This window comes from Rana temporaria, chromosome 3 (assembly GCF_905171775.1).
Source record: "Rana temporaria chromosome 3, aRanTem1.1, whole genome shotgun sequence".
NCBI classification, from domain to species: Eukaryota; Metazoa; Chordata; class Amphibia; order Anura; family Ranidae; genus Rana; species Rana temporaria.
Window position 1 is genome coordinate 432,039,390 of NC_053491.1, and position 14,439 is coordinate 432,053,828.

The 14,439-nt window shown below is 40.8% G+C and overlaps 1 protein-coding gene across 1 annotated transcript in view; it reads right to left on the reverse strand.

Moving 5' to 3' along the window:
- Nucleotides 1-5,812: 5,812 nt before the first annotated feature.
- Nucleotides 5,813-14,439, reverse strand: part of LOC120933246 (adhesion G protein-coupled receptor E3-like) — an 89,701-nt gene continuing 81,074 nt past the window's right edge. Inside the window, exons 17-19 of the mRNA XM_040346348.1 lie at nt 10,154-10,322; nt 9,962-10,060; nt 5,813-6,490 (exon numbers count right to left, since the gene is read on the reverse strand). Coding sequence (XP_040202282.1) covers nt 6,419-6,490; nt 9,962-10,060; nt 10,154-10,322 — 340 coding nt within the window. The 3' untranslated portion in view covers nt 5,813-6,418. The remainder of the gene's footprint in view (nt 6,491-9,961; nt 10,061-10,153; nt 10,323-14,439) is intronic.

The following is a 14,439-nucleotide window of genomic DNA, read 5'->3' on the forward strand; positions in this document are numbered from 1 at the left end:
TCACACAAAAGTTTGGTGAAATTTTGACTGCCAAGAACGCGGTGACGTAAAAGACTATGACGAGCCGAGAAAATTAAGTTCTATGCTTCCAAGCATGCGTTGGAATTTAGCTTGTCGAGATTTGTACACGATCGGAAATTCCGATAATTTTTTTCCTCCTGACGGGAAAATAGAGAACCTGCTCTCTATCTTTTTCCAGCAGTTTTTCCGTTGGAAAAAGTCTGATGGAGCATACACACGGTTGGGATTCCGACTTTTTCCAACAGGAAATTCGATCGTGTGTACGGGGCATAAGAGGATATAACCATGCCAGTGGTGCAGCAAAAACATATAGCACAGTGATGAAGTGAATGTGGTCCAGGCAGTAGGGATGAGCCAAACACCCCCCTGTTTTGTTCGCACCAGAACCTGCCAACACACCAAACGTTCGTGTGAACTTTAAAACTCCGTTTCTATCTATGTCTATGGGACTCGAACGTTTGAAATCTAAAGTGCTCATTTTAAAGGCTAATATGCAAGTTATTGTCCTAAAAAGTATTTGGGGACCTGGGTCCTGCCCCAGGGGACATGTATCAATGCAAAAAAAGTTTTAAAAACTGACGTTTTTTCGGGAGCAGTGAATTTAATAATGCTTAAAGTGAAACAATAAAAGTTAAATATTCCTTTAAATTTCATACCTGGGGGGGAAGGGGTGTGAAGTAAGCATGTGAAATAGCGCATGTTTCCCGTACTTAGAACTGTCTCTGCACAAAGTGTAATTTCTGAAAGAAAAAAAGTCATTTAAAACTGACTCGCGGCTATAATGAATTGTCGGCTCCCGGCAATTCAGAAAGAATTCATTCATAAAAAAAAAAAAAAAGTGTGGGGTCCCCCCAAATTTAATTACCAGGCCCTTCAGGTCTGGTATGGATATTAAGGGGAACCCCGCCGTCAATTTAAAAAAAAAATGACGTGGGGTTCCCCCCAAATATCAGGTCTGGTGTGGATTTTAACCGCTTGCCGACCAGCCGCCGCAGTTATACGGCGGCAGGTCCGCTCGGCTGCCCAAGATCACGTAATATTAGGTTATCTCTCCGATTCAGCCAATAGGGGCGCGATCACCGCCGGTCACCCGTGATCGCTCATTACAGCAAAAAGAAAAAATATTCATTTTTTTTTCAAAATTGTCACTCTATTTTTGTTTATAGCGCAAAAAATAAAAACCGCAGAGGTGATCAAATACCACCAAAAGAAAGCTCTATTTGTGGGAAAAAAAGGACGCCAATTTTGTTTGGGAGCCACGTGGCAGGACCGCGCAATTGTCAGTTAAAGCGACACAGTGCCGAATCGCAAAAAGTGGCCCGGTCATTGACCAGCAATATGGTTCGTGGCTGAAGTGGTTAAGGGGAACTCCACCCCAAATTTAAAAAAAAATGTCGTGGAGTTCCCCCCAAAATCCACACCAGACCCCTTATCCGAGCAAGAAACTTGGCCGGCCGCAGAAAAGAGGGTGGGACGAGAGAGCGCCCCCCCTCCTGAACCATACCAGGCCACATGCCCTTAACATGGGGAGGACAACAAGGGCCTCATCCCCACAACCCTTGCCCGGTGGTTGTGGGGTTCTGCGGGCCGGGGGCTTATCAGAATCTGGAAGACCCCTTTAACAAAGGGGACCCCCAGATCCTGCCCCCCCATGTGAATTGGTAATGGGGTAAATTGTACCCCTACCATTTCACGAAGGAAGTGTAAATAGTTGTAAAAAAACACACACACCGTGGAAAAAAGTCCGTTATTAAAAAAAAAAAAATCCAGCGGTGGTAATCCACTCTCGGTCCTGGCTCCCCGCTCCAACGTTGTCGGTATACAGCGACGGTTGATCTCCTCTCCGGTCCAGCAATGAGAAGATCGTCCGGAATCCAGAGCGCAGCATCGCCGGCCGCCTGTCTCCACCAGAGACAGCCCGGCGAATGACGCTGCTGGAGCTAGTGACATTTCTTATATAGGTGAGGTGGGGGCCACCCGTCACGTGACACAAGGGAGAGGCTTGGGCTTCCCCAGTGACATAGCAGAGGGTGCATCAGAGGGGGACGGGGTCACGTGATGGGTGGCCCCGCCTCACCTATATAAGAAATGTCACTAGCTCCAGCAGCATCATTCTCCAGGCTGTCTTCGGTGGAGACAGGTGGGCGGCGATGCTGCGCTCTGGATCCCGGACAATATTCTCATCGCTGGACCGGAGAGGAGATCACCCGTCGCTAGATACCGACAACATCGGAGCGGGGGAACCGGGACCGAGAGTGGATTACCACTGCTGGATTTTTTTTATTTTTAATAAAGGACTTATTTCCACGGTGTACTGTATGTGTTTTTTTACAACTATTTACACTTCCTTCGTGAAATAGTAGGGGTACAATATATACCCCATTACCAATTCACATAGGGGTGGGGGGCCAGGATCTGGGGGTCCCCTTTGTTAAAGGGGTCTTCCAGATTCTGATAAGCCACCCGCCTGCAGACCCCCACAACCACCAGGCAAGGGTTGTGGGGATGAGGCCCTTGTCCCCATCAACATCCTCCCCATGTTGAGGGCATGTGGCCTGGTACGGTTCGGGGGGGTGCTCTCTCGCCCCCCCCCCTTTTCTGCGGCCGGCAGGTTCGGGGGGGTGCTCTCTCGCCCCCCCCTCCTTTTCTGCGGCCGGTAGGTTGCGTGCTCGGATAAGGGGTCTGGTGTGGATTTTTGGGGGGACTCCACGCCTTTTTTTTTTTACATTTGGGGTGGAGTTCCCCTTAAAATCCACACCAGACCTAAAGGGTCTGGAATGGATATTTGGGGGGAACCCCACGTAATTTTTTTTTATTTGACGCGGGGTTCCCCTTAATATCCATACCAGACCTGAAGGGCCTGGTAATTGAATTTGGGCGGACCCCCATGCTTTTTTTTTATCAATGACTTGCCGGGAGCCGACAATTCATTATAGCTGCGAGTGATTTTAAATTACTTTTTTTCCTTCAGAAATGACACTTTGTGCAGAGACAGTTCTAAGTACGGGAAACATGCGCTATTTCACATGCTTACTTTACACCCGCCCTAGGTACGAAATGTAAAGGAATATTTCACTTTTATTGTTTCACTTTAAGCATTATTAAATGTACTGCTCCCGAAAAAATGGCCATTTTTAAAACTTTTTTTTTTGCATTGATACATGTCCCCTGGGGCAGGACCCAGGTCCCCAGACACTTTTTAGGACAATAACTTGCATATTAGCCTTTAAAATTAGCACTTTAGGTTTCTCTTATAGACTTTAACAGGGTGTTCCGCGGCTTTTCGAATTTGCCGCGAACACCCCAAATTGTTCGTTGTTCGCCGAACAGGCAATGTTCGAGTCGAACATAAGTTCGACTCGAACTCGAAGCTCATCCCTACCAGGCAGCGAGCAAAGGAAGGATTGGGGGCAGGAACAAATAAATCCATTTGTTTTATTTTTATCATCAGCAATCAACAGAAATAAAATTAAGGGGCCAAATTCTCAAAAGAGATACGCAGGCGGAACTGCTGTTCAGCCTGCGTATCTCTGTGCCTAACTTTGGAAACGATCCTCAAAAGGATTTTTCCAAAGTTAGGCAGAAGATCTGACATCTGTAAGACACTTACACTGTCAGATCTTAGGATGCAGTACCGCATCCGCCGCTGGGGGCATTTCGAGTCGAAATGCCGGCTAGCGTATGCAAATTAGTACTTAAGCAGATCCACAAAGCATTAAAGCTTTGTGTTTTCTGCATAAGTTACGATTTGCACACGTTAAATTAGGGCTGGTTTTACAATGTGTAAAGTTAGTACACCATGTAAAACCAGACCTTTTTTCCGATCGCCGCGATTTTTTTTTAAATTTAAATTTTTTTTCCCGCCGCGTATTTTTTTTTTTCACCCGTCGCAACTTTATTGTCCCGTCGCAATCCACAAAGCCCGGCGTAAATTACGTTCGCGTGCTGCACGTTGGGAAAATTACGTCACACGCATGCGCAGTACGGCCGGCGCGGGAGCGCGCCTCATTTAAATTGTAATCGCCCCCCGGAGAGGAGGACCGCCTTACGCCTGAGGCACTTAAGTTACACGGCCTGAAATTTCTAGGTAAGTGCTTTGTGGATCGGGCACTTAGGTAGAAATTTAACGCCTGTGTAACTTAACTGCTGAAAGTTAAGTTAGGCGGCGTTTTTGAGAATTTGGCCCAAGATTCCTTAATATGTACAACTGACACAAGCAAAGAATTGCAGGAGAGTCCTACTACCTACCTGCCAGGTATAGGTGACAGTGTCCCTTGTGTTTGCACCAACCCCAACATACTGGCAGCAGTGCGGCCACTTTAGACCAATTTGTCTTGCAGCACAGTCAGCCTCATAAGACTAAAAGTGTAGCGCAAGTAGGCGACTCTTTTCATGCTGCCCTCCTGCAAAGTGCTGTCCTAGGCCTGGGCCTTGTTGGCCTAGGCCAAGATACAGCGTTGCCTACAGGTAAGCTTTATTATAATGGGAGTTTACTACCGCTTTAAGTTCTTTAAATAACAGGTTGGCTTGCTAGCAATTACTATGTAATTACCCCCCCCCCCCCTCCGGTGCCACATTAGGCACCTTTTGGAGGGAGGGGAGAGCGGGTACCTGTTTTTGCAGGTACCCTGTTCCCACTTCTGTCGGACCTCCCTGCGGAGAGGTACATCAAAAGTTCGGCCCCCTCCTCCTTACTCCTCCTTCCCCTGCTGCTGGGCCAGTAAAAGAGCGCAGCTACAAGCTTCCCGGTTGGGTTCCCTCACCGTAAATGGCAGCAGCAGCACCCGACAGCCAATGGAAACATCGGCTGCAGTGCCGACATTGCTGGATTCCAGGTAATCCTATGTGTCCATACACATTAAGTAGTCTAGAGGCATTTTTTAGGCTCAGCGTTTATAGGGAGAAAAAAAACGGTTTTGCATTGTTAAGATGCAAAACTTAAAATGCTCCTAGATGCTAGCATTTTTTTCTGCCAGAAGCACTGCCGTTTTTTTAGGCTAGTGTGCAAGGAGCTTAAAAAACCTTTGTTTTCGTGAAGATGCATGGTGTTGGCTCACTTACTAGGTCCAGCCTCCATGTGCATGTCAATCTCTCTACTATATCCCTCTAATTTATTTTTTTAACTTTTCTCTTGTAAATAAACTTTCAAGATTTTTACCTCATTATGAGTAGAGGTAGTTGTTTTCCTTATAAGATATCCACCCCCAAAGGGATTGCATCGGTTGTTTTAGAGGGGTTGATTTACTAAAGCAGTATAGGCTGTTCATTTAACTAAGTTCTTTTTTTTATTAACTTAGTGAACGATCTAAAGATGTGTGACTGTTATTTACAAGCAAAAATCCTATTTTTCCGTATTCCTGCACATGATTGGGTAGTCAAAGTGAAAGATTACTTGTCTCATCATAAAAATTCAGCCGGCTTCCACAGAAAATGGGATCAATATGTCACAGCTTTAGAGTCACTTTCCTTACACCGACCGCCTCAGAACATTGGGGCGAATTCCCCTCTCACCCCACCCATGCCGGACTGATGCCACCTGTTCTCATTGGTCTTTTCTGTTTTAGTTCTGTTATGTGTTATTTTGGACTTGTGCTTTATGTCTGTCATTCGATTAGTGGTACCATCAACCCATTTACTGATTTAGTCCTCTGTTAGCTCCTAGCTTGTAAGAACTTAGACTTGGTTCCATCTCCCTCCCCTTTCCTCCACCCCCTTTGTTACTCCATCTAGTAAAATGGCTGTACTTCTGTTGTCTATTGTTTATATATGGCTTGGCATTGTCTTCACCTTGAGATAATTAACTTTGTTGGAAAAGCCAATAAAAAAAGTGACACAGTGAACACAGTTTTACTTGGGCATTCACCAAGCTAAGTGAAAACTCACTCTGCAAAGGGAACATGCTATATTATACAAGTAAATCAACTCCAAACACTTCCGCTTTGTAATAAGGAATTGTAAATAATTTCAATTATTATGTAGACCTAAATATGTAAAATATGGCTGTCCCAAAGTATATATTTTATTACAAAAATTATACAAATGTTTTTTTTCTTTTAAAATAGACATACAATAATAACTTTATTCACATCCAGCTGATTATTTTTGTATCTAAAAAGTTTTAAAAATAATGTATACAGGTAGCAGTGTTATGGAAATGAGGTTGATTAGAAAATATAAAATTCTTATATGGTTCTTATCCAGCACTTAGAGGATTGTTGTATATAAAACAGTTTTTTGTCTTTTACATGCAGTTGTGTTTTGATCCGTGTAAAGAATTGTTGCCGGTCCTTCTTTCCCTATTCCATCATATATTATGTCCAAATGTTCTTGTAATTTACAAAGTTCTCAGTCTTTTCATTTACAGTGATTCATTTTGAGATTTAGCAAAAACATTTCCTCATGGCTCATACTGATTTTCCACAACCCGCTCTGATTTCACATCCTGATTTGATACCTCCGAGGCTAGACTCTACAAAGAGGAATATTTTATCATTATTATCAATTGTGAAAATACTAGCAGTGCAGACATGATTCATTTTCGGAATTTGTTTATATTTTCAGATTAGTTTTATATATTCGGATTTGTTTAGTTTATTAGTTCTTTCCGAATCGATTTGTTTTTCGGAAGCTATTTTATAAGATTGGCTATATTCGTTTTAACATGTTAATTCATTATTTTGAGACATTATTAATGCACTGTGTTTGGGTTGCATGGAAGTAGATCCATCAGAATCATAACATAATGGAATGGAAAAAAAAAACTGGGATTTGTTTGTTATGTTATGATTTAGAGATTCTGATGGATTCGCCTCCATCTATCCCAAACACAATAAGTAGGAAACATTATCTTATTTCACTTTTATACCTTACTGCATGTATTACAATATGTTCCTATTTCATTTGTAGTACATTCTTATAATAATAAAAAATGTTAATGCAAAATAAAAATGAAATGGATCCAAATCTATTCAGGTCATTTATTATGTTGTTATGTTATTTCGGACCAGAATGAAACAAATGAATTTGTTGTTTTATTATAATGAATTTTGTAGAAATTTAAATTTGTTACTATTGTGACTTGGATACCTCTGAATCTCTGAGTAATGAAAATTGTGTCTAAATTTTGATTCATAATGAATCGAATATGTGTAGCAGAAGGAAGGATTATGGTGACTGAATGGATGTGGCTCATGAAGATTATAGATAAGTAGAGTGATTGGGGAAAAAACATATTTTACAGCGAAATTACTGATTTCGCCAATGGTGAAATTATACTTAATCAGAAGGTAATTTTGGCTCATTGAGCTGTTTAGGGTAAAATGTGTTCAAAAATAAAATCATTATTTTATTTTAATTGAGAAAGAGTTGGATTTCTTGTGTTTGTGCGGGGGGGGGGGGGGGTGTTACGCTGGGGCAGAAGGCCAGAGGGGCTGCATTTAGGGTAGTTCGGTTCATTCTAATTTAGTGCTCTTTTATTTGTGATTTCTTAACTTTTTTCTGTATTTTATCATTATTGGACACTAGGCTTTTAATGTTTGTTTTATTTTATGAAGCTAATGAGGGACACAAGAACAGGTCCAGGATAGTTAAAAACAGATTCTTTAACCGCTTTACCAGTAGATATATGTCGTCAGAATGGCACGTCTGCGCAAAGCCATGTACAGGTACGTTGCTTTGAATTTGCCTGCCGCGAGCTCCGTGACCGTGCCCATGGGACCCGCGGACTCGATGTCCGCCGGTGTCCCCTGATCGTGTCACAGAGCTGCAAAACAGGGAGATGCCCATTTCCCTGTTCTGCCTTGTGACAGGACACGGATCTACTGCTCCCCGTCATCGGGAGCAGTGATCAATGTCGTGTCATTGGTAGCCCAGCCCCCTCAAAGTTAGAATCACTCCCTAGGACATACTTAACCTCTTCCTCGCCCTCTAGCAGTTAACCCCTTCTCTGCCAGTGTCATTTACACAGTAATCAGTGCATTTTTATAGCACTGATCGCTGTATAAATGACAATGGTCTCAAAATGGCGTCAAAAGTGTCCGATATGTCCGCCATAATGTCGCAGTCACGATAAAAAATGTGCAGATCGCTGCCATTACTGATAAAAAATAATAATAATAATAAAAATGCCATAAAACGATCCCCCATTTTGTAGACGCTATGGGCCAGATCCAGAGAGAATTGGATCCGCGCAGCGTATCAGAGATATGCTACGGCGGAATTTCGAATCCTCAACGATTTCGCGCCGTAAGTTGCGGCGGCGCAGTGTAATTCTGGCGGCGGAATTCAAATCGGCGATCAGGGGGCGGGTTTCATTTAAATGAAGCGCGTCCCCACGCCGAATGAACTGCGCATGCGTCATCCAGAAATTTCCCGCCGTGCTTTGGGCGAAATGACATCGCAACAACGTCATTTTTTGAACTTAGACGTGAGTTACGTCCATCCCTATTCACGGACGACTTACGCAAAAAGAAAATTCAAATTTCGACGCGGGAACGACGGCGGTACTTAACACGGCTATCTATACATCTATAAGTCTATCTATACGCAGCAAAATACTAGCTTTAACTATACGCTGGAAAAAGCAGACTACAGACGACGTTAGAAAATGCGACGGCCGCGCGTACGTTCGTGGATCGTTGTAAATCGCTAATTTGCATACCCGACGCGGAAAACTATGCGAACTCCACCCAGCGGGCGCCGAAGTATTGCATCTAAGATCCGAAGGCGTACGAAGCCGTACGCCTGTCGGATCTTACCCAAATGCCGTCGTATCTTGGTTTGAGGATTCAAACTAAAGATACGACGCGGGAAATTTGAAAGTACGCCGGCGTATCAGTAGATACGCCGGCGTACTTCGTCTGTGAATCTGGCCCTATAACTTTTGCGCAAATCAATATACGCTTATTTTTTTACCAAAAATATGTAGAAGAATACATATCGGCCTAAACTGAAAAAAAAATTATATATCTTTTTTGGGGATATTTATTATAGCAAAAAGTAAAAAAATATAGCTTTTTTTCAAAATTGTCACTCTTTTTTTGTTTATAGGGAAAAAAAAAAAAAAAAATTGCAGAGGTGATCAAATACCACCAAAATAAAGCTCTATTTGTGGGAAAAAAAGGACGTAAATTTTCTTTGGGAGCCACGTCGCACCACCGTGCAATTGTCAAAGCGACGCAGAGATGAATCGCAAAAGATGCTCTGGTCAGGAAGGGGGACAAATTCTTCCGGAGCTGAAGTGGTTAACCCTCAGGAACCAGTTAAAGCCAACTGCACCATCCAAAACAACCAAAAACACCTTCCTTTTGTCTTTCCGATGAAATGACTCCAGTGTATTTGGTAAGAATGGCAAAGTTTTGTGGAAATCACCTGATTTAAAAAAAAACTCTGTTTTGTTCATCCCTATTGATAGTCTTTTGAAAGATGACAGGGCATTTGGAGAAAAGAATCATTAGGATTTTTTTAAAGTTTTTGTAAACTATGAGCTTCTCTTATTTGCTTAGTTTGGGTCTGTAAAATATATCATTGAAAGAATTTTGTTACATCTGTTCGATAAGTGCAAAACAAGTCCCTGTTGATCCATCAGAAATCATATTAGCTCTGCACAGTTCATAGTTCTTATTATGGACAGGGTGGAGGGGGAGGTGTACTTTAGTCCTAAAACACTTTCTGTCCTATGGTAACAATGCTTCTTCTCCATAGATTTAGTACACCGAGTAAGCATTGTCACCTTAGGACAGGAACTGGCAGGATAACCCGGTGAAAATAAAGGGTAAAAAAGCCTAAAAAATTCATTCAATGCAGCAACCTCATCTCTGGACTGGTAAGCTTTAATATTTTCTTGGGTTTAGATACACTTTATCATATCTATATTAGAGTCTGTTTACATTTTTTGTAGTGTATGCTGCACACTAAAGCATATATGAAGGTCAGAACTTACAGACTTTACAGTCATGGGCATCGTACTGCCAGACGTGGCTTCTGAGTCTGACTTCTTGGACTGGAATCTTCGGAATACTCTTCTATATTCTTCCCTTACCTGGACATGTAACAAGGAAACTGTTATTTAGTAGAGATCTATAGAATAACACCATAGACACAAAGCTTGGTAAATAAATGAATGTCACATGACCTGGTGGTTGAGCAGGCAGTGTACACAGAAGATGTACAATCCCTGGAGGCTGTTGCAGATGGTGAAGATGTAGGATATGACCAGGGAGCCCGACCCAAACTGGAAAATCCCAATAATCCAGGTACAGCCCAATATGAACAGTTGGGACAAAGCCTTAAATGTCAGAAGACTGTGGGGGGAAAAAGTAATGTACATAAGTTAAAAAAAAATTGAAATGCAAATGTGTCTCAAATTAAAGTTCTACTCCATCTCCAAAAAAACATTTTCTTAATAGAGTGGTGAGGTGAGGGTTTAGAACCAGTTCTTTTTGATTACTGTATGTGTTAATGATTTCTTCTCACTTATAGTCCCTCCCTGTGACATTCTGTCATTCCCCATGAGAGGCATAAAGAGCAATAACAATTTGAGGTGCTACTCCTTTAACAGCCTTTTAAAAACTTTGCATGTAATTAGGTTTTAAATTTAAAACTTGACTATTTACATTCCAAGCTCAGATACTTTCAATTCTTTCAGCTTTAGATGAGATAATATCTGTATAAAAGGAGGATGGGACATACTGTAAGCAATTTTTTTTTCAATGTATATCTTGTGTGATGATAAAGATAATTCCAATACCCCCACTGTCACCAGAATGTAACTATTCTTGCCTCAACCTTCACATTTTGCAGCTGGACAAAAATATAAATGCCAGCAGAATGACAACGATTGTCACTGGGTTCAGTTAACTATGTATTTGGCCCTATAAACACACACATACATCAGTGCCAAAACAAAGAAAACAGGGGTCCGTCCAAAACCCAGGGTAAGGTGAAAAACCCCAAAAATTGGACTTTAAATTTAGCCAAACTGGGAGATACAAGAATGTGTAAACATATAATAAAAACACAATGTTTTATTACAAAGTTTAAAATGTTACATTAAAAGCCCAATATCCAATGCCATATCTCTACATAATTTTTACAATAAGAACAGTCAGTATTTTTTATAAGTGTGTAGGCTTGGCGTGTTTCACATAACTTCCTTCCTCAGGATCCACTCTTGCACATACAGAATAGTTTGAAAAAAGATCACCCCCTTGTGTCAGTATTTTGATGAACCACCTTTTACTTTAATTACAGCCTTTAGTCTGTTGGGATATGTCATTTTTAACTTTACACATGTAGACTTTGTAATATCTGCCCACTCTTCTTTGCAGAACTGCTCAAGTTTAGTAAAATTTGATGGTGACTGTTTGTGGACTGTAGTCTTTAAGTCATTCCACAGATTTTTAATGGGGCTTATGTCTGGGCTCTGACTAGGCAATAGAAGAACATTCACCTTTTTATATTTTAACCCCTGTGTAGAAATTGTGGCTGTGTGCTTTAGGTCATGTTAGAAGTAGACATGTGCACACTGAAATATTTTGTTTAGGAATTTCGTTTTCGTCCGAAAAATACATTTATTTAGTTACTCCCGAAATTCGTTTTTATTTATTTTGTTTTGTTAAAAAATGCATTCTTCTGAAAATCCGAATTAATTGAGGTCGAATCTGCTATTGAAGGCTTATGGTGTCTGTTGAATGTTCTAAGAAGATTCCATGGAGCAGCTGAAAGATTTGACATCGCAATCGTACATTTCCGGTCGAATGTTCCGTCTACAAGCTATAGAAGAATTCTAATGTTGTATGACACTAGTAATAATTATATTTATAAATTAGTATTACTTGTCAACAAACATTTGAATTCTTCTATAGCCTATGCGCCAAGCATTTGACCAGAAATGTACGATTGCAGCGTTGTACAGTTTAGCCGCTTGTCGAATCTTCTTAGAACTTTCGACACACACCATAAGCCTTCAATGACAGATTCAACGTTTGTATGTTTTTCGCAGCTTCGTCAAATCTTCGTCGTTCATGGCGAATGGTCTACCTTAACACTATATAGAGACAAAAATAACATTTTTTCCACTACCTCAACACTGTCTCTATAGTGTTGAATCTTTTCTCTCTATGTCGAACCTTTCCTCTTTATGTAAAATAATCTTGAACTAATAGAGTTAAGGTTAGGCACATTCGACTGCAGGTTCGATAGACACAGATTGCTATTGTCAGCGTCATGTCGAATCTCCTATCTATGTCGAACTGTTGTAGCAACGAAAATGAAAATAAAGAATTTTTTATGTCGGATCTTTCAGATTTCAGATTCTGCACGTTCGTTTTCGTTTGTTAAAACGATAACGATAATACCTGAAATTCGGAAAGCTAATGCACATGTCTAGTTAGAAGTCAAACCTTCTTCTCATTGAGGGCAGCATATTTTCCTTAAAAATTTGATGGTATTTTGCCCTATCCATTTTTCCTTCTATCCAGACAAGGATATGCCCACTGAATACATACGGTTTACTTTTGTGTATATGATGTTCATTTTATTATTTGTTTGCTCTAGCCATATCTATTTTCTACTTGCAAGGGTGTATCCTGAGTAATCAAGTTGTGCTAAATGCGTTAATCCTACATGCCTATAAAAGATAGTGATCGATTGTTATTGTAAAAATATATAGAGATATGGCATTGGATGTGCATAACTGTTTGCGGGATTTCTTGTGCATCATCTTTAGAAGAGGTTTCCTTCTGGGATGACAGCCATGCAGACCAATTTGATGCAGCATGGGGCGTATGGTCTGAGCACTGACAGGCTGACCCCACCCCCCCCCCCACCCCTTCAACCTCTGCGCAATTCTGTCAGCACTTATACTTCTATTTCCAAAAGACAACACCTGAATTTGACGCCAAGCACATTCACTCAACTTTTTTAGGACTAACCTGTCCTGTTTAACCACTGTATGGTCTTGGCCACCGTGCTGCAGCTTAGTTTCAGGGTCTTGGTAATCTTCTTATAGCCTAGGCCATCTTCATGTAGAGCAACAATTCTTTTTTTCAGATCCTCAGAGTGTTCTTTGCCATGAGGTGCCATGTTGAACATCCAGTGACCAGTATAAGAGAGTGAGAGCGATAACACCAAATTTAACACACCTGCTCTCCATTCACACCTGAGACCTTGTAATACTAGTGAGTCACATGACAACGAGGAGGACAAATGGCTAATTGGACCCAACTTGGACATTTTCACTTAGGGGTGTACTCACTTTTGTTGTGAGCGATTTAGACATTAATGGCTATGTGTTGAATTATTTTGAGGGGATAGCAATTTACACTGTTATACAAGCTGTACACTCACTACTTTACACTGTAGTCACATGAAAAGATATAATAAAATATTTACAAAAATGTGGGGGTGTACTCACTTTTGTGAGATACTGTATATTGGGCTTTTAATGTAACATTTTAAACTTTGTAATAAAACATTGTGTTTGTATTATGTTTGTACAATATTATATCTCCCAGTCTGGAACAACTTAAAATCCCATTTTTGGGGTTTTTCGCCTTGGACGGAACCCTGTTTTCCTCATTTTGGCAATGTTTCATTGGGATGGTGCCTGAGTGGGGATGGTATGTAGAGCTCATTTCACAATTTCTTTTTTAACACATACAGCAGCTACTTCCACGTAATTTAATGGAAACAAGCACCATTTAAAAAATCTGGTGTAGTGATTCTGACCTTTTAAGAAATATCTGTGACACTCACTGCCACAGCAGACAGGAAGGTAAGAGAGTTTAAAATACAGTAGTTTTATTTGACGAGGCAAGGATTCTTAAATTTTTGATTACAGCTTTTAAAAAATTAGCTTAATGATTTTTAAAAATCATGTTAATGAAAATAAAAACAGTATATACAGCTTTATCGATATTTTAAAGATATTACAAAATAGACAATTGCAACATTAAAATAAAGTAGAATAACAGTAAAAAATGCTTATACAAAATGTGGCTGGTCTTTGGTTCCAGCAAAATCCAATCCCCCGTAGAGTAGGTCCAATCATTTGTATTAAGGTATCAGCTATCATGAATGACCCTTAGTGATCCATCACAAATTTGGTGGAAAACGCAAGTTACAGCTGCAAATTGCAGCAGCTTTGTTTTGACCCGTCAAAGGGTGTTAATGCAGATGAAATAATCAATCAAAGGGTCTGAGGGGTGTGCTAAAGGGTGTGCTGATGGGTATTAAAGTGTTTTATAATACTTTAGAGACACTCCCTTAATGGCAGTTATTCAAATTTTAACAATATTTCCAGATATCAATGTTTCACAATGCGACAACCAATGTATAATTGAATAAAATGATATCTCAGTTTGATGGATGCTGTCGGGGGAGTGGAGCCACACTCTTCACCTCGCTGTTTTGTCGGTT